Source organism: Vitis riparia, chromosome 8 (genome assembly GCF_004353265.1).
Source record: "Vitis riparia cultivar Riparia Gloire de Montpellier isolate 1030 chromosome 8, EGFV_Vit.rip_1.0, whole genome shotgun sequence".
NCBI classification, from domain to species: Eukaryota; Viridiplantae; Streptophyta; class Magnoliopsida; order Vitales; family Vitaceae; genus Vitis; species Vitis riparia.
The window spans coordinates 1,012,865-1,035,307 of NC_048438.1; the positions used below are offsets into that span (position 1 = coordinate 1,012,865).

A 22,443-nucleotide genomic window follows, 5' to 3' on the forward strand; every position below is an offset into this window, starting at 1 on the left:
GATGAATTTATTAAAAATGTTCTCAAATATTAAACTTTAATGAGTTTTTGGCTTCCTAGTACAAACCTTAAGCTATATTTTGATTCCTAAACGGTTTACGGGAAATAAATGAAGAGAATAAAATTTTAAGGAAAGAAAAAAGGTGAAAATTTCTTCTTCTTCTTTTTGTTTTTTTGTTGTTTAGATGTAAATAGAAAAATTGAAGGGGGTAAAAAACAAATTATAGAGAAAAACAATTAGACAAGACGTACCTCAAGTCATGACATAAATTTATCGAGTCTCAACCTTGAGACAATACTAAACTTATATCAAAGTTTACAATATCTTTGTTATTTTATATTATGATATAACTTTATGTTATACAATCGACAATTTTATTTTATATAAATTTTTTATCATATAAAAGAATTAAAAATCATATGCATTAATTGTCAATAGGAATTGTCCTGACAAAGTGTATAAAAATTACAAAAATAAAAATAAAATGCGATTTATATATCTTTTGAAATAAGAGCATTTAAAGAAAATAAGATTGTGTACTCGTAAGAACGCTTGTTGATGATTTCTTCTCTTTTTTTATAACTAGAGCATGTGTTTGATGCTAATAATTTGTTAAGAAATTAAGACGAGATGACTTCAAATTCTCTTTATTCACTCATAAACTCTAATTTGATGATAACAATTCAAATATAATAATATTATTATAAAAAAAAAATCATTTTTTTCATCTTACAAAAAGTTGTAAGTTTAAAAACAAAACTTCTGAATGAACTCTAAAGATTATTTTATATTCTTAAGAACTACTAATAAAATGAAACAAATAAAAAAGAACGAAGAGGAAAAAATGCTAGGGAACAATGTTTAGGGAAAATGCATTCCCCAAGAACTTAATTCTTTCCCCCAACCTTTCTATGAGCATCCATAGAAGAGAAAAAGTTTCCAAGAGCCAAACATAATCCAAAAGTAAAAGTCATTTGTCAACAGCATCAAGTATCAAAGAAAACCTAGCTCTCACTTGAGATAGTGTGCTATAAATCACTTAACAAATATAATATTTTTTATAGCAACTGATTAAGACGCATTTAGGCTATATTTGATTCCGAAGGAAAAAAAACTGATAAAGAAAATGAATTTCTCATATTTAGGTTCACATAGAAAATCAAATATAATTAAAATTTATTAAAAATTTATATATTTTTAAATTATTTAATTTTTATGATAAATAAATAAATAAAATAAGTTTAAAGAAACATATAAAAATAATTTATTAAATTTCAATCTATTTATTATTTTTCTTCACTTTTTCTTTCCTCCTATTTTTTCTCTCTATTTTCCTTCCTTCACATTTTCCCTCAAGAGTTCAAGAGTTTCAACTAAAAAAATCGTTTCTCTTATTTACTCTAAGGTGGTGCTTGTTTTTGAAGTAAATGCATAACTTAAAAGATATCCAGAAAGTTAAAATACAAAAGCCAAATCAAATTACACAGGCACATAATGTGGCAAATCATTCATAAACCCCAAAAAATATGGCCTAAAACAATCTTTCTTTTTCTCTTCTTTTGATTGTTAAACTTTTGTCGCAAGCACTGGGACTTCAGCACGAAACCTCCCATAAGTCCTCCCCAACTCATTAACACTGACCCATGCCTTAGGGCCATGGCCTAAAACAATCCTCTCCCTATCATACTACCTAAATTTGACATCCTGATATCAGGAAGACCTAATTTCAAAGAGGAAATAGTTTCCCTTTTCACAACTAGAGGAGGCCTTATCTGCTGTTTTAATACGAAACTGATTATAAAAAATTTAACACAATATGAGTGCCCCACTACAGATTTCTTTCTTAGCTGGTCAGCAAGAACGAACTTCGAAATATAGAGGCTAAAACATTTTTAAACATTTAATCACATACTATTTCACATCCTTGTACAATTCAAAGATGCAGAGCGTAACCATTTGTTTCTGATGAAAAAGCCCCGAGGGATCATAATGTCAAGAGAAAATCTGTTTGTGAAGCAGTCACTGCATCAACTCTAACAAACTTAGAAGCTAGCTAAATTCTCAAAGTTATGGATCAACACCCAATTGGTTCCAACACTTCAAACTCATGAGAGAATATGAGAGAGAGAGAGAGAGAGAGAGAGAGCAAGTTCAACAATCAAGATGCATGAAGTTCTAAGGTTCCATTTTGATTAACAATTTAGATAGGAAAAACTACATCATTTGGAGATGGATTCTCCACAAAAATGAGTTTCTATTTGTAACATAGAGCGATGCATGGATGATGAAAAACACAAAAGAAATGAATTTCAGACTTATCATTTTTTTTGAAAAATAAAAATCAGAAAAATTTAATGTGCATACTTTGCTGGTGGTTTGGTGTCCATGCACCACCAAAAGCCTCATTAACTAACCACAAAACAAAAGGATGCTAAACAATAAAAATGCAGGAGAGGGGAGGAAAGCTTCATTATGAAGTTCTATTACTATATTTAAAATGAAAGAATTGAAGCCATTAATAGAGGAGAGGAAAACTCTGGTTCTATGCTTAAGAATAAGCAAAAGGATTAAGACAATTGTTTTGATGTGCAAATGAAACAGAAAGCGATAGAAAGTCACAGAGAAATGGTGTTCAAGTTACAGGAGTGCATGCATTTCATGTGAGGTCAGATAACTGAATCCAACCTATCATTTATCAATATCCATTCTTTCTCATCTTTCTATATGAATAAGGATTGAGAAAAAACGAGGTGGGGAATTTTCTGGCTTAAATTTTACTTGGAAACATCAAGCATGTTAGCATGGAGAAGCATTATATAACCATTTATAATCCCATCAAAGAAAGGCTTTCCATGCCTGCTTTCTTATGGCCCCATCACCCTTGTCTCAGTTGGGGTTTCTCATGCCTGTTTTCTGGGAAGGCAAGTATTCTTCTCTTCCAGGGAAGTGATTTGGAAACAAATTCTCACCTTGGACGCTCTAGCTTTTTCGCCATTCAGAATTTATCAAAAGCTTCTTGGAATTATGGAGAGGAATTTCTGGGAAACAAAAAGGAGGAAAGTTTGGAGGATAGCTCCTCATATTTCGGGGAGTTGATGAAAGAATAGAGATCAAGGAGCTTCTGAAGGAAAGGATTTATCCATTTTCTGGTTAAAAGGTTTATTCCTTAGGTCTCGGTTCTTGTGGTCCAAGGAAGCCTTTAGGAAGAAAGGATGCCAGTTCTTTGACTTTGTAGATATGGTGGAGTTGGTGGTTGCCGGTTCTGTTCACCCATTTTTATGTTTTCTTTCTTCTTTTCCCTTTTTCCAATTGTTTACTATGCATCCCATGCAATAGAATTCATCCCATTACAGCATTCAATATAAATCTCCTATTATCTTTAGAAACAAGACATTAAAACCAGAACAAGGTCCACAGAACAAAATGCTCACAGCAAAATGCAGAAACATGAGAATCAGGTCCAGAGAATAAAAATGCGCAAGAAAAAAGACAGAAACAGTATGTGCTATGGCAATACAATATCATTGGATGCAAAAAACTTACCACAGGGACAGAGGTGCAAAACTCCTAGATGATGCCTGGAGTCAAGGAGATCTCCAAACATCAGGAAGTACCATCTGTTTAGCATGAATCCTGCCCTATGCAATAATTCAAAAACTGCATAATGAAAGCTACAAGGTAGAGAACAAAAAAAAAACAATTTTTGGTACCCAAGTTGGTAAAAAAATGGTGTCACAGGATTTCAAAGCTTCAATTTGGGTCAAAGGCATATGCCGAATCTCCAAAACAAACTTCCCATACCCCTCCAAACAAACCAAGAACCAAATTAAAAGGTTCCTGAAGAAGTAACATACGCTCCAAGATTAGCTGAAGATTTCCAAAACAGAACATTTAATCAACACCATAAAAAATATCATATCAAACTAATAATTTACAACCTTATTGTGCACACAGACAATAAGGAAAAAAGGCAAAAAAGAAACAAAGGAGGTGAAAGGTGAGATTTAGACCAAATAAAGGCAAAAGAAAAGGAAAGCCAAAACAATTGACTATCCACTTTTAAAATTTTAAATTAACCTCAGACAGCACTCAAAGATTAAGGTCTCATCCTCAAACAGAATGTTAGGGGTCTAAACCTCCAAGAGAATGTTAGGGCATTTTTATAAAGAATTAAAATCATATAGAATTCTCACTTTATACTTACAAGTACATATATGTTTATATAGCACAGATTGAAAGTTAAAAACTCTACTTTCTAAAGCTGCTATGTCTTCTTCCAAAAAAGAAGGAAAAAAAAAAAAATAGTTAGCATTCGTTCATAAAAATACAAAGCAACAATAAAATTTACTAGTTTACACCTACATGTATACGTGTAGTCATATGTCACAGTTTACATTTGATTTATGCCTATATAAATATTAGAGTACACATAAAAAGATCAAAAGGTTACAACTTACTGAAAGAAACCTTAGTGGGCATGAACTTCAAACCTCTAAAACATTAACCATATGGAAAGCAATCCCAATACCAATTAGCTGCAACATTGCATCACATGATAGCTTCTTTCTAAATAATTTTCCCCATAAGATCGGACTTCTTCCTAACTCAGTAACAAAATGCCTCAGGTTGTGAAAATTATTTATTAGCAAAATATAAAGTTCTCTTATTCAACTTAAAAATATTAATCCTAACAAAACTTAAAATTATGTCAGTACACACACTGACATTCCAGAAATTGTCCAAAGGTTAAAAACCATTGATTACAGAAATTTCCCTTCATAATAATATTATTATTACTAGTAGTAGTATTAACATTTATTTGCATTGCCAATGCCAGGCAGCAATGCAACCAATTCTCCAGCCTATCAAGAAGTTTCCAAAAAGAATTGAAAAACCATTCAAGGCCCCATTTTCAGCTGCTAGGACCTCAGCAGATTTTCTGAATTTTAGAGTTAAATAAAATAAGACTTTTAGATTATATTTATAGTTCAACTGCTGAGAAAATTTACAACATTAGAATTTCAATTCAAATAAAGAAGCTCATTTATTATCTGTAGTTGGTTAAATATGCAGTTTCTTACCTCCATTCCAGGGGAATCGGCCAGTTCTCAGCGGATGATCATCAACTTACATGCAACCATTTGGAGGGTCTTGCGGTAAAACAACATAGATCATATAGGAGAGTAGATCAATGAAAACCTCAACCAATGCAATCAAGTTAAAATAACCATTTGAAAAGAATGGGCAACGCATTGAGCCAATCCAAACTACCTTAAAAAACTATAACAAATAGAACCCAAACTTTATGTTCTTTAACAGCATTTAGACCATATATAAAACAACCTCATAACCAAAATAACTGGTGTAATTGTCCAAATGGAAACAATTTAAAATTTTCCTGTCTATCCGATTTTTAATACTAGAAATGTAAAACTCCCTTCAAAGAATGTCAAAAGCCAATGTTCACAAAAACTATTCAATTGCAAATACTGCTTCACATAATTTAACCAACAAAAGTTACCCCATTTGGACCAATAAGTAAGCCTCAACTAAAAATTTTATGTCAAATCCAATATTTAATAATGAAGCAGGCCTTTTTCAGAAGAGATTTTTGAAAAGTAAAAATTTTTTCCAAGTGAATGAAAATCAACATGAATTATTTTGAGTATTTCAAAAGCATTCCCTCCGATAGAGCCAACTTAATTATTAAGAATAGAAGTGGTGCAGTGTAGTCAATATGATTGCTCATGCTGCATGAGGAAAACACCTGCAGATAACAAATCTGATAAGCAATCTGAAAGGACACAAAAGATGGGGAAACAGACAATGAGAGATCACTTCATATTATGATATTTTATGATATTCAGAAATTGAGAATCATATCTACTTAGAGAACATATCATGAACTTAGCTGAATGAAAGAACATCCTACCACATAGACATATCAGTAACTAACAACTTCAAGCATTATTAATAAAATTCATAAAGATAGAAATTTCAAAAATCATGTCTCTCAATCTCGACAACTCCACAAAGTACATGATAGGCTTACACTTAAAAGGTATTCAACCTGGTCCCTGAAGGATTTAAACCAAATATAGGAACTCAAAGTACTACAAGTTTTTTAAAAGATTGCAAACGCAAAGAGGGCATAAAAAGAAGAAAAGAAAACAGTAACTCCAGCAGTTTTAAGAGTCTGGATGTTGTAGTAACCAAAGAGTAACATTTCATCATAAATATAAAGACGTCGTTTGCAAGAGCTCCTGAAACTTCAGAAGAATCACCAGGCCAGTTCTAAAAGAGTGATGGGGAATCTGCACAATGAATAAGTAAAACGTAAAAACCAATTTAAAAAAAATAAAAAGGCCTGAACCAGAATCCTTTCAAAGCAGTTTTCAAATATAACAGCACAAATTAAACTTTCATACTACAGGAAATTGAAATCGAAAACTTTGAAATAGAGGTTTCCAATATTTGCTCATCCATATACAATAGTAAGATTAGTTTGTTGCCAAACAATGAACAATGCAAAAAAGCCAAACCTGAAATTTCCAAAAAAGGGCCATGATTAAAATCAGTGAGCTGGATAAAAGTATATTTAAATAGAGCACAAAAAAGAATTCAAATTTCTTGCTAATGTTTAGCTCAAAAGGGATGCCCCAAGAATCTTAACCTAAAAAGCATTAGTAATGACTTGAAACGTACGCAAAACCACACTTTCATATTTTGAATAGGATTTTCATATAACACAAGCAAGACATCCAACAAAACAACCGTGACAGTGGCTACAAGAATCAAATTTCACATATACCTGAAAAACTAGCACCTTGAGAAGTCTGCAATGCCTCTTTAAATCCTATATGCTAAAATATAGTAAGCTATAGATCTTTATTCACAGCAGCTGCAAAACATTCCCACTCAAGCATATTGGTGAATTACGATCACTTCCTCAGAGACATTCCATGACAACTTGAAGACAAGTGTATGACTCAACTAAGGCTTTTAGATAATCTAAAATAAGATAAGTGATTGCACCATATTTCCATGGATTTGATGGCACTTTCATATACTATTAGATGACAGAGAACATGCACATTTGCATTCAAGTGTAACAATCATAGGTCAACATTGTTAGCACCAAGAAACGATGTATAACCACCCAAAAGGGCAATGAACGAAGTGTAAATCACCAAGAAACAAGAAGAAGAAATCCAAAAGTCTTAACAGACAGGACATACACTGAGTGGCATGTGCAAGCACCAAGTGTTCAGGAATTCCAATTTAAGCACAACATACACCGGAATCATTTTTTCCCTTGAGTTCCCTACCATTTAGTACTTTTTATTGAACTTACCTCAAACATTACTAACAATGGTGATAAGATTCATCTTCACTCATCTTTTTTATAGGCAATTCAGCTTCACTCATAGATTCAGGTATCTTTTGGTGGTAAAAAAAAACAAATGACAGACCTGTTGAACCAACATTATTGGATTAAAACACTATATTGTTAATCTATCCCAAAGTTGAGTTGTTATATCTTTTTCATGTAAATGATATAATAACTAAAGTCCTTATGTATTGCTAATTTCATTTTTCAATTTATTTATTTACTCATTTATTTATTGCTTTTTATAACCAAGGAACCTTACATGGCAAGAGCTCTTCCAACTCCTCATGGGGAACCAAACCGTGGGGAGCCTAACTGCACCTGCCGCAGCCACCTCTGCGTAATTGATACTAACTAATCATTTTTTCCTAGAAAATTGTTTTCAGTAGATTATCTTGAACTCCTTACAGGAACCCTCCTGGATCGAACTATGGTTTTGAAAGACCAGAGCACTTCAAGTGCAAAGGCCTTCTGGGATCTAGGTGCAAGGCACAAACCAAACCATGCCTGAGCTAAGTGAGGCACACAAGTACAGTTTTATAAAATCTTGTAAATTTGGATATGCAAATATATATATATATATATATATATATATATATATAATTCACATGCAAATAAAATATTTAGCATTGAAAAAATATATCCAAAAACAGATTCCAGTTCAGGAACTGCTGAAAATACATAAAAGTACAAAACAAATTTCTTTATGAAAAAAAACCAACTAGTATGTTCTTACTCATAGTGTGTGCAGATATAAGGTCAACATTATGTGGGGGGTGGGTGGAAGTTATAAGGGGTTGGGGAGGTGAAGAGAGAAAAATTCAGGGGATTCACTTTTGGAGTCAAAAGCTAGGGCCCTCCGCAAGGTAAGCTTCTTCACCAACCCATGAGAACTAGTAGAAGCAAATGGCTCACTCATGGGTCCTAGCAGAAGAAGATGGCTCACAGGGTTTGTGTGGACCTAGGTGATATTTGGCTTATTGGGTTTCTTTTTTGATGAATAGGGCCAGGTAGGGGTTAAAAGGATTAAATGAAATGGTGTAATCCTGCTTCAGTTTTCTGAAAAGGTAAAAGGTAGAGGCGAAACAACATCGTTTTACTCAGTTTTTTTTAAAAAAAAGTTGAGGCTCAAAACAACATCGTTTTGGGAAAGGAAAAAAAAGGTTTGCAAAAGCACATATTCACCTGGCTCCAGGTGTGCACCTGGTTCCAGGTAAGGCGCTCTGACAGATGAGTCGCATAGCCTTGCACCCAGGCACACCCCTTAAAACACCAAATCTGACTCTGCTTACACAATAAAACTAATCCTTCAACAGGTAATTATTTCTTGCACATGCTAACAATAAGTGGGTTAAGTTCTATTTCAACAGATCTCTTTGATTATAATAGTGATATAAAAGCTAATTTTTTAGAAACTGGATTACCATCAGCACTTGGAAAAATAAATAAATAAATAAACTAATACAGGCATACAAGACTGAAGTTTTATTGGATACTTTATTTTAATTCTAATATAACAGGTTCAAAATTAGAATTTCCATACATTGGTACTCTTTCACAAGATTACATGCATTGAAGTACTTCTAAGTGTGACAGTTGATCTCTAAATTCCCCATCTATAAACTATACATCCCAAAAGAATTTCAAAGCCCAGGGCAAAATAACTGCACATGCAATGGTGAGACCACATTTTATAAATTATTTACCAAATGTCACTACCTTTGAGCTACACCTCAGGGACTATAACCACATTTTATTATTACCTACCCATCTCCAAAATTCTATGATTCCAGAATTCAAATAACACACTCATTTTTTCATCAACCACACCAAAAATCAGAATAAAAGCCGAAATCAAGTAAAATAAAGCATCATTTATCACAAAAGCATTAGTAAAGAGTTTGCATCAGTTTATACCTAATGACCCATGTAAGGAGCCATGCCGCCCATGTGCCCAACACCATGCTGCGACCTACCACTCGAACTTCCCTGCCCCATTTGCTGGTTCCCATAGGCCCCCTGACTCCCATAACCTCCAACCATTCCTGAGCTAATATTACCAGCCACAGCCTGGTTTGGATACCCACCCTGCATTCCATGTCCTGCACCAGCCACACTCGGGTTCACTGCCGCCCCAACACTAGCTGAACCCAGCGTGCCAAGCAGGTTGGTCAGGCCCAACCCAGCACCCTGAGTCGCAAGCAATGCTGTCAAAGCTTGCCCTAGCGCAGGGTTGAGAGCTTGTGCTGCAGACCCCTGATTATAGGGTATAGCAGGTGGCCCCGATGGGGCCATGAGATGCCCTTGAGGCCCCATAAAATTAGTGATTTCACTCTTTGTGTAGTGGGTGTTCGGCAGGTTATGGTGATGCTGCTGCTGCTGTAGCTGTTGTTGTTTACCCGGTTTCGGACCATCAATGGCCTTCTGGCAATGCAAAATATGCCCATCAAAGTTTTTGTGCGGCTCATCCAATGCCTTCTTTGCACCCTCCGCCGTTTTGTACACGAAAAGACAGAACCCCTTTGGCTTACCTGTCTGCTTATCTAGCCCTAACGGCCCCTCCTCAACCTCTCCATACTTCGAAAAGAACACCAACAACTTCTGCGGATCCAACTCCGCTCCCACATTGCTCACATATATCTTCCTCTGTGTATACTCCGACACCGACTGGGCTGCCGATACAGACATGGCAGCTTGCCCCACCGCCGGAGACGGCACCGGACCAATCGAAGCAAGCTGGCACGCTGTCATTCGGTTCCCAATCTTTTTCTGCGGCTGCTTCAGCGCCTTCCGAGCCCCGCTCCGAGTCTTGAACAGAATGAACCCATACCCCTTCGATTTCCCAGACAATTTATCGCACACCGCTCTGCAATCCTCGATCTCACCGTAGTCTTTGAACACACTAATAAGGGTTTCCGCATTCGTGTCCCACCCAAGCCCGTGCACGAAGATCTTCCTATGCACCGGATCCTCATCGGCCACCCTCCTCAACCTCTCCGCCACATCCGCATGCTTCTCCGCAGCTTCACGAAGCAAATTGATCAACTGATCCTTGCTGAACGGCTCCAAAATCTTCTGAATCGGCTCTTCGTCGTCGTCGTCGTCAACGGCGGACGTCGACGCAGATTTCTTCGCAGCATTCTGAGTGCCACCACCCTCCTCCTCTTCTTCCTCCTCTTCCTCTTCGACCTCTTCGTACTCTTCCTCTTCAACTTCTTCGTCTTCTTCTATCTCCTCTGCTTCCTCTTCAACCTCTTGCGGTGGTGGTGGCTCGACGATTTTGGGCTCGAGCTTTCGCTTCTTCACCATAACTACTACTGTGACGAGCTGAAAATTAGGGTTAGGGTTCGGGTTTGGTTTCGATGGTGCGAGGGTTTATATAGAAAAAGGGGTTATACATATGATACATCATGGGCTTTGGACCATTTGTATTGAAGCTATGGGCATTTTGGACATTTCATTTCCATTTATTAATTTGGAGTAATCCATGACAAGTGTAATAAAATGAGAGCAAAAGGAAAAAAGAAATGTACATATCAATTTGAAGAAAATGCATTATTTGTTTAATATGTTAATGAAAATTAATTTGAATTTATTGGGAGGGGAAAAAAATTCATGAGAAAAACATTTTTAATCATATATGGGAAAGAATGAAATGCCGTGTTTGAAATAAATTAAATATGATCGGCTTTTGGAAAATGTTTAATATTTTTGTAACATGTTTTAAAAATGTAAACGATGTTTGTGAAACAACATTTTATGTTTTTTTGGTACATACGTAAGTTAATGATTATTTGATCATTATGGTCAAACAAGAAATCCGTGATCTTCATTCACGACCAAGTCAACAACTATCCAAATTTAAGCTTTTTATCTCGTAACCGAAATATTCTATTTGGATTTAGATTTTATTATTTTATTCAATGAGTCTAACCGTTATAGTTGAGAATAATAAAAGTGCGACGAGGAGTGGGTAAGCGAGGTATATATTTCAATCATTGAGATGCATGATTTGAAAAAAGAGATGCTAATTAAATTGCTTGAATTAAAAATAAATGAAATGACTAATTAGGGTTTTACATTTGTGCAAACAAGAATGAAAAAAAATTGGTTTTTATAGATGGTAACCCGATTTTATGGATATATTGGGATGTATAAAAAAAAATATTAGTGAATATTTTTATACAAAATATCCATGAGATGAAAATTGATCAAAATTCATGAAAATATTGAGAAATTTTTAAAGAAATAATATAAGTAATAATAACTATTCCAAGCTCGCAGAAAAATATGAAACACGATACAAAAGTATCATTCTATTATAATTGAGTCCTTAAAAGAATAACACGATGTAATAAATTTTAAATTCATTATTTAATAATATTCCAATTTCACTTTTATCTATCATATTTTCATGCATTACACTTTATGAGTATCATCCAAGGATGAAAATTTCTGTTTTTTTCGCCGAAATTTAGCGAAATTTCGTGTTTCGGCCAGCGGCGAAACGAAAGAGGAGGGCGAAATGTCGACGACAGAAATATCCAAAAATTTCGCCAAAAATCGGAGAAATTTCTCCGAAATTTATGTAAAAAGAGAAATTTCGGCGATTTTTTCAAAAAATCGCCTCCAGTTGGAAAATTTCTGAGAAATATCGTTTTGTTTCGGTTTATTTCGGCGATTTTTCTTTGATTTTATGAAAAGAAATTTGTACCTGTATTCATCAAAACGTCGATGTTGAACAGAGGCGTTAATGGCGGAAGACGGTGGTGTTAGGGCTTGAAGATGAGTTGATTTCATGGCAGAGAGAGAGAGAGTTGAGTCGATGGGTCCGACGAGCAAGGCGATGGGTCTGGCGAGCAGCGGCGATGGGTTCAACGAGCAGCGGCGATGGGTTTGGCGAGCAGTGGTGATGGGTCCGGCGAGCAGCGACGATGTGTCCGGCGAGCAACAGTGATGATGATGGAGGCTTGGAGCTGCTTTGGCAAGGTGGAGACAAAAGTGGCAGCACATGTAATTTTGTGAGGAGTGTCTTGCACCTGCTGCTCATCCAACGGCTCTCAGTTTCTCTGCGTTGATCTGATGGTCCAGATTTGGTCTAAGCTCCAACGGTCAATTTTATGTACATCTAATGGTCTAAATTGAAGATGGATGTGATCTAACGGCTAGAATTGAACCCCAACGGCTATGTGATGATCCAATGGTTAGATTTCACCCAGATTTCGATCTAACGGCCAATTTTGTTTTCCAACGGTAAAATAAGATTCCAATAGCTTTTTTAGCCCCATTTTTTTCTATAAATAGCTTGTTTTTCACCAATTTCATCCACATTTCATATTTGATATCTCATTGCTCCCAAGATTACTCATTTTGTTTTTAAGGTATGTTTGTTTTAAATTTTTATTATTTTGTATTGAAGTTCAATTAATTAGTATATTATTTAAATCTTCAATTTTATTTATTTTCTTTTCAATTGTCATGAATTAGTACATCAATGTTTTTTTCTTTTCATTTATAATTATTGAATTAATTAGTACATTTTTTAAATCTTGAATGAATTAGTAAATTTTCATAAAATTAATTTAGTTTAGTTAATTTATTAACTTAATTAACTATATTAGTAGTTTGCCAAAATTTTCAATTTTTTTTAATATTTTCATTCGTAATTAATTAGTACATTTTTTAAATCTTGAAAGAATTAGCAAATTTTCATAGAATTAATTTAGTTTAGTTAATTTATTAACTTAATGAACAATATTAGTAGTTTGCCAAATTTTTCAATTTTTTTTAATATTTTCATTCATAATTAATTAGTACATTTTTTAAATCTTGAAAGAATTAGCAAATTTTCTTAGAATTAATTTAGTTTAGTTAATTTATTAACTTAATTAACAATATTTTCCTAAAATTTTCAATTTTTTTTATATTTTCATTCGTAATTAATTAGTACATTTTTTAAATCTTGAATGAATTAGTATATTTTTATAGAATTAATTTAGTTTAGTTAATTTATTAACTTAATTAACAATATTAGTAGTTTTCCAAAATTTTCAATTTTTTTAATATTTTCATTCGTAATTAATTAGTACATTTTTTTAAATCTTGAATGAATTAGTAGATTTTCATAGAATTAATTTAGTTTAGTTAATTTATTGACTTAATGAACAATATTAGTAGTTTCCCAATTTTTTCAATTTTTTTATATTTTCATTCGTAATTAATTAGTACATTTGCAATAAGTTTGATTGACATGATTACTATATTTGCAATAAGTTTATTTTTAATTACTTGTTTAATTTAAATTTTTATTCAATTGTAATGAAATAGTATATTTTCAATAGAGTTGCAATGGCTAGTGGAGGTGGAGGTGGAGGTAGAGGTACAGGTGGAGATGGAGGTGGTGGGAGTGGCACATTCGGCCGAGATTTAGCTTGGAAGTATTGTTCACCATTAGAGGGAAACCGAAATGGGACGATTTGTAATTTTTGTGGGCTGGTGATGAAGAGTGGAGGCATTAGTCGATTCAAGTATCATTTAGCGCATAGAGACCCGAATAACAATACCAATAAGTGTCTTTCAGTGCCACCCGAAGTGAAAGAAGAGATACGAGAGATGTTGCATGAAAAAAGTAAAGCAAAAGAAAAGAAAGCTATAGATATTGAAGAGATCAGAGATCAATTACGTGGCACTATGGGGGCTAGGCATACACATGACATGGATGAGGATGATGATGATGATGATGATGATGATGATGATGATGATGATGATGAAGTGTACATGTATCCAGCAAATATGGACCTGGATGAGCGGGATGCTTATCGAGAAGCGGTTCGTGCATCGAAGGCAACAGAATGGGAGCGACAACAACATGAAAATCTTGTAGGAAGCAAGCGTAAAACAGGGGAGTCGTCACGACGTAGTGGTGCATCGATAATGCGAAAATCTCAAAGTATGCGACATTCAGACCCATCACCGCCTATTGCACCCTCACTCTACAAGTCTTCTAAGGCAAAGCAAAAAAATATTAAAGATATGTTAAAGGATGGTTCAATTAAAGAAACGATGGGACGCTTAATAAGCAAATTCTTCATTTATGATAGTGTCGCGCCCAATAAAGCAAACTCTCACCACTTCAAGAATATGATTATTGGTGCACAACAAGCAGGTAATTTTTAAGTTCTCAAATTTTATATTGTTTTATACCTTCAGTAGGTGTGGTCTTTTGTGTCATGTTTTAAATATTTCTTACATATGATTTGTAGGAATGGGAATCGAACCTCCATCTCCATATGAAATAAAGAATAAGTACTTGGAAATGGAGTACAAAGATATGGAAGCTTATGTGAACCAGCAAAGAGAAAAATGGAAGACATATGGTTGCACCATAATGTCAGATGGATGGACAGGGCCCACGAGATTAAGCATAATTAATTTCATGGTTTATTCAAAAGGGAGTACAGTGTTCCTCAAGTCAGTTGATGCATCCAATAGTATCAAAGATCACAAATACATATACAAGCTATTGAATAATGTTATCAAAGAAGTTGGGGTAGATAATGTGGTCCAAATTGTCACAGATAACAGGTCAGCATTCGTGAAAGCAGGGAAGTTGTTGATGAAAAAGTTTAACTTATATTGGACCCCATGTGCGGCACACTGCATCGACTTAATGTTTGAAGACATTGGAAAAAGACCTAGTACTGCCGAGGTAATACGCAATGCTCGCAAGATAACTAACTTCATTTACAATCATTGTTGGTTACTTGCAGAAATGAGAAAGTACTGTAGTGGAGACATTGTTCGACCAGGAGCTACAAGGTTTGCTACAAACTATATTGCTCTTGAAAGTCTTCTTAAAAAAATGGCTGATTTGAAGAAATTGTTTATGAGTGATGAATGGGCACTACACAAGCTTAGTCGGACAAACATTGGACGAGATATAGAGAAACTAATGTTTGATCATCCATATTGGGATTGAATGAAACATGTTGTTTCATACTTTGAACCACTATATGTGGTGCTTCGAATCATTGATTCAGAAGTTGTTCCAACAATGCCGTTTGTGTACGAGCTTATGCAAGTGATGAAAGAAAATCTCAATCGTCAACAAATTGGCGATTGGATCTTCAAAATACTTAAAGATCGTTGGGAGAAAACACTAAAACATCCACTTCATGCAGCAGGTACTTAATTTTCATAAATTGTTACTTTGATTTTATTTCATTTTCTCTTACACAATACTAAATCTACATAATTTTATTGTAGCATACTTCTTGAATCCAAGGTTTCAATATAGGCGTGGAGTTGGTAGTGATCCATATTTAATTCAATCAGTCCATGAAGTATTTGCTAAATTAGACCCAAATGCTGAATCGGTTGGTCAATTTGGAAATGAGGTAAATAAGAAACTCTTATTTTACTAAAATCACTTATTTCATTCATCATTTTATTTGAACATTTACTAACAAATATTATTAACAATTTAAATTATGAATACATAGCTTGTGCTTTTTCGAGATGCAAAGAGAGGATTCAGTGATCGAGCGGCGATTGCATCAAGGTCAACCATGGTGCCCGGTAAGTACTATTTCTTAATAGAGAAAAAAAATTGATTATCATTATTGTAAGTTCATCACATAAGTATTTATATAATTATGAATTCCCTTGCAGCTGAATGGTGGTTCATGTATGGGAACCAAACACCTATATTGAGAAATTTGGCCATTAAAGTTCTCTCACAAACTGCGTCATCTTCTGCTTGTGAAAGAAATTGAAGCACATTTGCTTTAATCCACACAAAGCAACGCAATCGTTTGGCTTACTCCAGACTACAACAATTAGTTTTTTGTTACTACAATATGAAGCTAAAGTTACGCGATATGGAGGCAGAAAATGATCGAGTTGCTGAGAAAGACTACCTTGATCTTCTTGACATTTCAGCCGAGGTGGGTGAAGAAGAAGATAATCAATTATTCCAATGGGTCAGGCCTATACACTTAGATGATGAAGTTGGTAATCCTGATCCACGAATTGCTGCACATGCTCGAGAATTTGGAGTTGATGTTGAACGTGTGTTGTCCGAAGAAGTTCACAGTGAAAGTTTTAGCAAAGATACTGAGGATTCATTTCAAGGGGCATTGAATTCCCACCAAGAGGTTGACTCCACAAGTATTGGCCAAAGTAGTAGACCTAGTGCTGCTGGTACTTCTGCTTCTGGTTACGATGGTTCAAGAGGTGGAACTGATGATGGAAGTGATCAAGCAGGAGGAGATATTGGGGAACGCCAACAAAGTCAATATCCAATGAGTCAATTCACTTGTGAAAATGATTTCACGCATTGCACACAAGATGAAGACCATGGCTCTAGAAGAGCTAGTCCAGGTATAGGAGCTATTGGGAAACCATACAAAGGAAGAGAACGAACGATGGCTTCATATAACGAGGAGTTACTTTCAGGGAGTTTTGAATCTATGAGTATAGGAACTCAATTTAGTGACTCCTCAAATGAGGCTAACGTTTACTCTCCTTATGTGATGGGTTATGGTCAACCTTCAAGTTCAACTGATGAAGAGTATGGTATGCCGACCTACCCCTCTACTGCACAAATGTCTTACCAAGTTCCATATCAAATGCAAGGAGGATTTGACATGAACACATGGGTCAATCTTGAGTATCCTATCCATGTAGAGGCAGTGGGTAGGACTCAAGAGATATATGCATGGCATGTTAGAATTTTTAACCAATATTATCGAGACTCAATGAGTTGGTACCAATATTGTCTCCAACAGCAAGACGGGGTTCCTTCATCTACCAATTCCATTGAACCACATCGATCCTCATTTTGGTACTAAAGGGTCATTGCAATGTAATATGTACAAATTATTGATATTTAATGAAATCAAGTCTTTCATGAAGCTTCATAATGAGTGTACAATTACAAAATTCACATTTCTTATCCACCGACATGATATAATTACATTTAATATTGCAAATTATATCATACATATATCAAAATTTTCAACAAAACAACTTTAAATTGTCTATTATATTTCTAATTACATTACTATGAGGTTTTTCTTACATTTCCATGAGTTTTGATCACATTTTGGCATACCGAAATTTTTTTCCAAATTATCCGCCGATATTTCTCCGATATATCCGTAAAATCAAGTTACCGATATATCCGTGATTACCGATATTTTCATCCTTAGTATCATCGCCTAACATCTTTTGCATTGTACATGATTTAGGTGCGTTAGAAGTTATATGGAAGATCCAAGTCATGAGTTTCTTACAAATAGATGACTTGTTCACAATCGGTTCATTGGTCTAAGCAACCCACTAGAGTTAAAAAAACTCAAGTATTCCAAATTTAATTATTTAATTTCACATATAAATAATGATGACTTCCTTCAATGAAGAAGATCGACAAGATGATTCCACATGAGAAAATAGGCTTTACAAAGAAAAGAAATTTTTTTACAAAATCTCTTTACAAGTTTGACAAATGTCAAAAGTATTACACTCACGTTATTTGTCATTTAACAAATTCATTTAGGAACAAGCCACTCAATGCTCTCAAATGATCTTCAAAATTAAGAAAATGTTTTTGTCGTCGTCTTTCAAAGTATGATCAAAGTGAAAGAATTATACGAAAAATATTATTATATAAAAAATATTAACATAGAGATAGTACCCTACAAACATATAATTTTAATACAAATTTTTATTTTGCATATTTTTATAAAGTTTTGTTTATTTTTACAGAACTTTACAAAAGTTGTACATACAATAACATCTTGGAAATTATAGATTTGAGAATTTGTTACATTTCATTAATTTATCATCATCCCTAATGGGAGGGATCATCGTCTATATCTCTTTAAAAATAATAATAATAATTCAAAGCATCTAAATAGTAAAAATAAATGAAAGAGACTTGTGGGGACCTTCTCCCATGTGTCTGTCCATGTGGCAATACCATTGTTGAACCACGTGTCACTCCTTCCATTATTGTCGGGACAACCTTCGAGGCACCCGGGATCACTCTATTCGAACCCTTTGGGGCCACTGAGCGAATCACATCCTCCTTATAGCCCCAAATCCTCCCTGATATGTGAAACAACGACATTTTGACACTGGAACGACTGATGGGACCTTCCTTATCCATACATCAACATCAATGGATCATCCTGCCCATCACTCATACCTTCAATAGGCTTAAATGACGGCGAGCTGCGTCATGACGCGCCGTCTGACACAACCACCAGCCATCTTGCAACTGCAATGATTGCCATGTCACTTACTACACATTCATCATTGCAGCATTAGGTCAAGGCGCCAGCTAAGCACTACTATGCTTTCCCCCCTTAAGCACTATAAAAACCCCACTGAAACAGGACTCAAGTACGCAACACTAAGGGCTCCCTTATTTACTTTATCTCAAAGGGTTCCTACCCACTTCAGTATCTGACATGGGCTTCGAAGGGTGTGTCTAAACAACCAGTCCAGACATCTTTTGTGCAGAAAAGAGGGGAACCGATCTCTAGCAGCTAGGCACAAGCTTTCCCTGCCACAACCAAGGGAGAAGACCATCCTCAGTTGACCTGGTATCAACATTGGTGTCGTTTGTGGGAACGAAATAAAGATGTCAACACCCTCAAGAAGCTTATCGTCGGTGTGGACCCTCACCCGATCCACCGAACCGGCGCGACTCGCTTTTAAAAGAAAAGAAGGAATGAAAAAAGTTGAGTTTTCCAGTTTTGAAAAACCCGCCCCCCGGTGAGGAACGATGTTGTATGGAGTCGCCACTTACTTTTATTTTTATTTTTAAAATGGGGAAAATTAAGTAAGAACAAAAACCCCTAATGACCCTAGTACGGAAAAAGCGGTCTGCGAAAACTAGATTATGGGTCCAGGGATCAGGTTACCCATTGGGAAGGTACCTCATGCGAGGTAGCACCCCTCTAGGCCCGGAACTCGGTCTCTACTAATGAATTGGGTATGTGGGAGCATATGGGTCAAAGATGAAACCCTAGGCTAAATAGATGTCAAGAATCACACAATCCTAATTGGTATTTGACATGCATATGCATTCAACCAACCAAAACAATGGGTGCGTACTTGTGGTCCCCAACCATGCGCTGCATAAAAGGTCAGCCAAACACAGATAAACATGTAACAAACATTCAGGATTAAGCACTATGCATGCATATGATTTAACAATCAAAACCAACGATGCATACCTGTGGTCCCTAGCCATGTGCTACAACAGAGGGTGAGTCAGCCACGCAACATGTATTCAGAATCAAGCATCAAATTTTGTGCCAAAAAGGAAGAAAGCTGGTCGAAATCAGGTAATGGACTCCCTCAAATGTCATACAAATCAAACTAGACTTACCTAGACCACACCGCCCATAACCTCAAAATGGGCCCACACTAATTGAAATCAAACACTGACTTAAACCTTCAAGATGGCTCACAAGTGCCCCATAGCAAATGGGTTTGAGCCCCAATAGATACGGGCTTGAAAAATTCCAAAATTGAGGGCTGCCCAAAGTCCTCTTCCAGAATAGGTTGAACCAGTTCTCAACTGGTACAACCTGTTGAGAAAAAGTTCCCAAATTTTTTTAGAAGACTCCTAAATAAATAAGGAATCAAACAAAAACAACGACACTTAATCTCAAGCCCAGACGAGTGAGAACCAAACAAAGCCCGATCAGGTGCTCCTCATGACTGATAGAGTCAGCCAACCATGGTGCTGAACCTGTTGAACCGGTTCCCAACCAGTTCAGCCGGTTGATAAAAAATCCCAGATTTGGTCAAAAATTTCCTAAAAGAATAAGGAAGCAAACAAAAGAAACGGTTCTCAATTCCGAGCTCGGATGAGTGAGAACCAAACAAAGCAAGGTCAGGTGTTCCTCATGACTGACAGAGTCAGCCAACTATGGTGCTGAACCGGTTGAACCGGTTCTCAACCAGTTCAGCCGGTTGATAAAAAATCCTAGATTTTGTCATAAAGTTTCTAAATGAATAAGGAAGAAAACAAAAGAAACGGTTCTCAATTCCGAGCCCGGATGAGTGAGAACCAAACAAAGCAAGGTCAGGTGTTCCTCATGACTGACAGAGTCAGCCAACTATGGTGCTGAACCGGTTCCCAACCAGTTCATCCGGTTGATAAAAAATCCCAGATTTGGTCAGAAAGTTCCTAAATGAATAAAAAAGCAAACAAAGGAAACGGTTCTCAATTCCGAGCCCGGATGAGTGAGAACCAAACAAAGTAAGGTCAGGTGTTCCTCATGACTGACAGAGTCAGCCAACTATGGTGCTGAACCGGTTGAACCGGTTCCCAACCAGTTCAGCCGGTTGATAAAATCCCATATTTGGTCAGAAAGTTCCTAAATGAATAAGGAAGCAAACAAAAGAAATAGTTCTCAATTGTGAGCCCGGATGAGTGAGAACCAAACAAAGCAAGGTCAGGTGTTCCTCATGACTGACAGAGTCAGCCAACTATGGTGCTGAACCGGTTGAACCAGTTCTCAACCAGTTCAGCCGATTGATAAAAAATCTCAGATTTGGTCAGAAAGTTCCTAAATGAATAAAGAAGCAAACAAAAGAAACGGTTCTCAATTCCGAGCCCGGATGAGTGAGAACCAAACAAAGCAAGGTCAGGTGTTCCTCATAATTGACAGAGTCAGCCAACTATGGTGCTGAATTGAAAACGATGAATGAATTAAACTTGAGCCTAAACGTGATTCTAACACATCAAGAAAACAATCATCCTCAACTGTAATCCTCAACCATTCATAACCAATCAACAACAAACATGTGTGGCCTTTATTATCCACACCCAAGCAATAGAATCTTCACATCAAAGGAAATAAAAAAAGATGAGAAAGAAGAAAAAGCATACGAAGACGATGAAGATGACCTGTAGGTAAAAAAAATTTAGCATACTTACCTCAGAATCTCCGCCAAATATGATCCATGTACGCTAATGATGACTTCTAGAATCCGAGATGCTGTAGCTTTCCTCCACGCTCTCAACTCAGAAAATGCTCCTCACCCCCTGTTTTTCTCACCAACAAAATATCATCTCTCTCAAAAATGCCAAAAGTCATTTGCTATCTTATCCTCTCACCTTTTATACTCATACCCCTCTCAGCATTTGAGCCTCCTGGGTTCCTTCCCCTTCAGCACCACCCCCATCAGCATGGGAACCACACCCCCATTATTTCTCTTGCACTTACGAGGCCAGCTCACTCTCTTCAGTTTTCAGCTTGCTTCACCACCAAGAATCCATATGGATTCATGGTGGGCTGCAAGGAACCCAAACCAAGGCCCAAAATGGGCCCACAACATTGCCCAAAATCGATCTGGAGCTTATGGGCCTGATCCATGTAGGATTTGGGTCCCAAAATTACCAAAATCAGTGTTTTACACCAGCTGACTCGATGAATCGGCTGAACCGGGTGTCAACCGGTCGAACCGATTGCAAAAACATCTTGAAAATTTGATAGAATGTTCCTGGAAGAGTGAGGAATCCATGAAAAAAAAAGCGGTACGCAATTCCGAGTTCGGAAAAGGGAGATATGATCAAAATAATTACAAAAAATCAGTGTTTTACACCGGCTGACTCGGTAAACCGGCTGAACCGGATGCCAACCGGTCGAACCGGATGCCAATCGGTCGAACCGGTTGCAAAAATCTTGAAAATTTGATAGAATGTTTCTATAAGAGTAAGGAATCCATGAAAAAAACGGTGTGCAATTCCGAGTTTGAATGAGGGAGCTATGATCGAAACAAACCCGAGTACTCCGAACCTCAACATGCCCCTATAAACTCCAACTAAGCTAAGACATCGGGATGATCCCACTTCCTTCCTATAGGGTGATGTGAACGACTAGGAAAATGGCCACGATGACCCTCCAAGATGAACCACATACGCACCACAATGGACCACAGACAAGCCCACACGAGGCTCGGACACTGACTAAGCCCAAAAGGGGCCCTAGTGGTGCCATATGAGAAAGATGGGTGCAGGTGACGCCCAA

At 36.2% G+C, this 22,443-nt stretch overlaps 3 protein-coding genes across 5 annotated transcripts; 2 read left to right on the top strand and 1 right to left on the bottom strand.

The window, feature by feature from the left end:
- Positions 1-4,179: 4,179 nt before the first annotated feature.
- On the bottom strand, positions 4,180-10,778 carry LOC117920210 (UBP1-associated protein 2A). Of its 3 annotated transcripts, XR_004652220.1 has the most exons (3): positions 9,308-10,778; positions 6,812-6,901; positions 5,947-6,314 (listed from the first exon to the last, which is right to left on the bottom strand). XR_004652220.1 is itself a non-coding variant. In XM_034837615.1 (2 exons), exon 1 carries the CDS (start codon positions 10,697-10,699, stop codon positions 9,308-9,310), a length of 1,392 nt encoding a protein of 463 aa, XP_034693506.1. In that variant the 5' UTR covers positions 10,700-10,778; the 3' UTR covers positions 4,180-5,767. The 3 variants fall into 3 exon arrangements, 2 of the variants coding, with proteins under 2 accessions (XP_034693506.1, XP_034693505.1); XM_034837615.1 differs by lacking the exons at positions 5,947-6,314; positions 6,812-6,901 and adding an exon at positions 4,180-5,767; XM_034837614.1 differs by lacking the exon at positions 6,812-6,901.
- A 2,960-nt stretch (positions 10,779-13,738) lies between these two features.
- Positions 13,739-15,165, top strand: LOC117920194. The gene is made up of 4 exons (XM_034837582.1): positions 13,739-14,018; positions 14,163-14,339; positions 14,842-15,098; positions 15,160-15,165. Exons 1-4 carry the CDS (start codon positions 13,739-13,741, stop codon positions 15,163-15,165), a joined length of 720 nt encoding a protein of 239 aa, XP_034693473.1.
- Positions 15,166-15,377: 212 nt separating this feature from the next.
- Positions 15,378-16,179, top strand: LOC117919598. Its single transcript, XM_034836791.1, has 4 exons — positions 15,378-15,573; positions 15,656-15,786; positions 15,892-15,967; positions 16,061-16,179. Exons 1-4 carry the CDS (start codon positions 15,444-15,446, stop codon positions 16,162-16,164), a joined length of 441 nt encoding a protein of 146 aa, XP_034692682.1. The 5' UTR covers positions 15,378-15,443; the 3' UTR covers positions 16,165-16,179.
- The last annotated feature ends 6,264 nt before the right edge of the window (positions 16,180-22,443 follow it).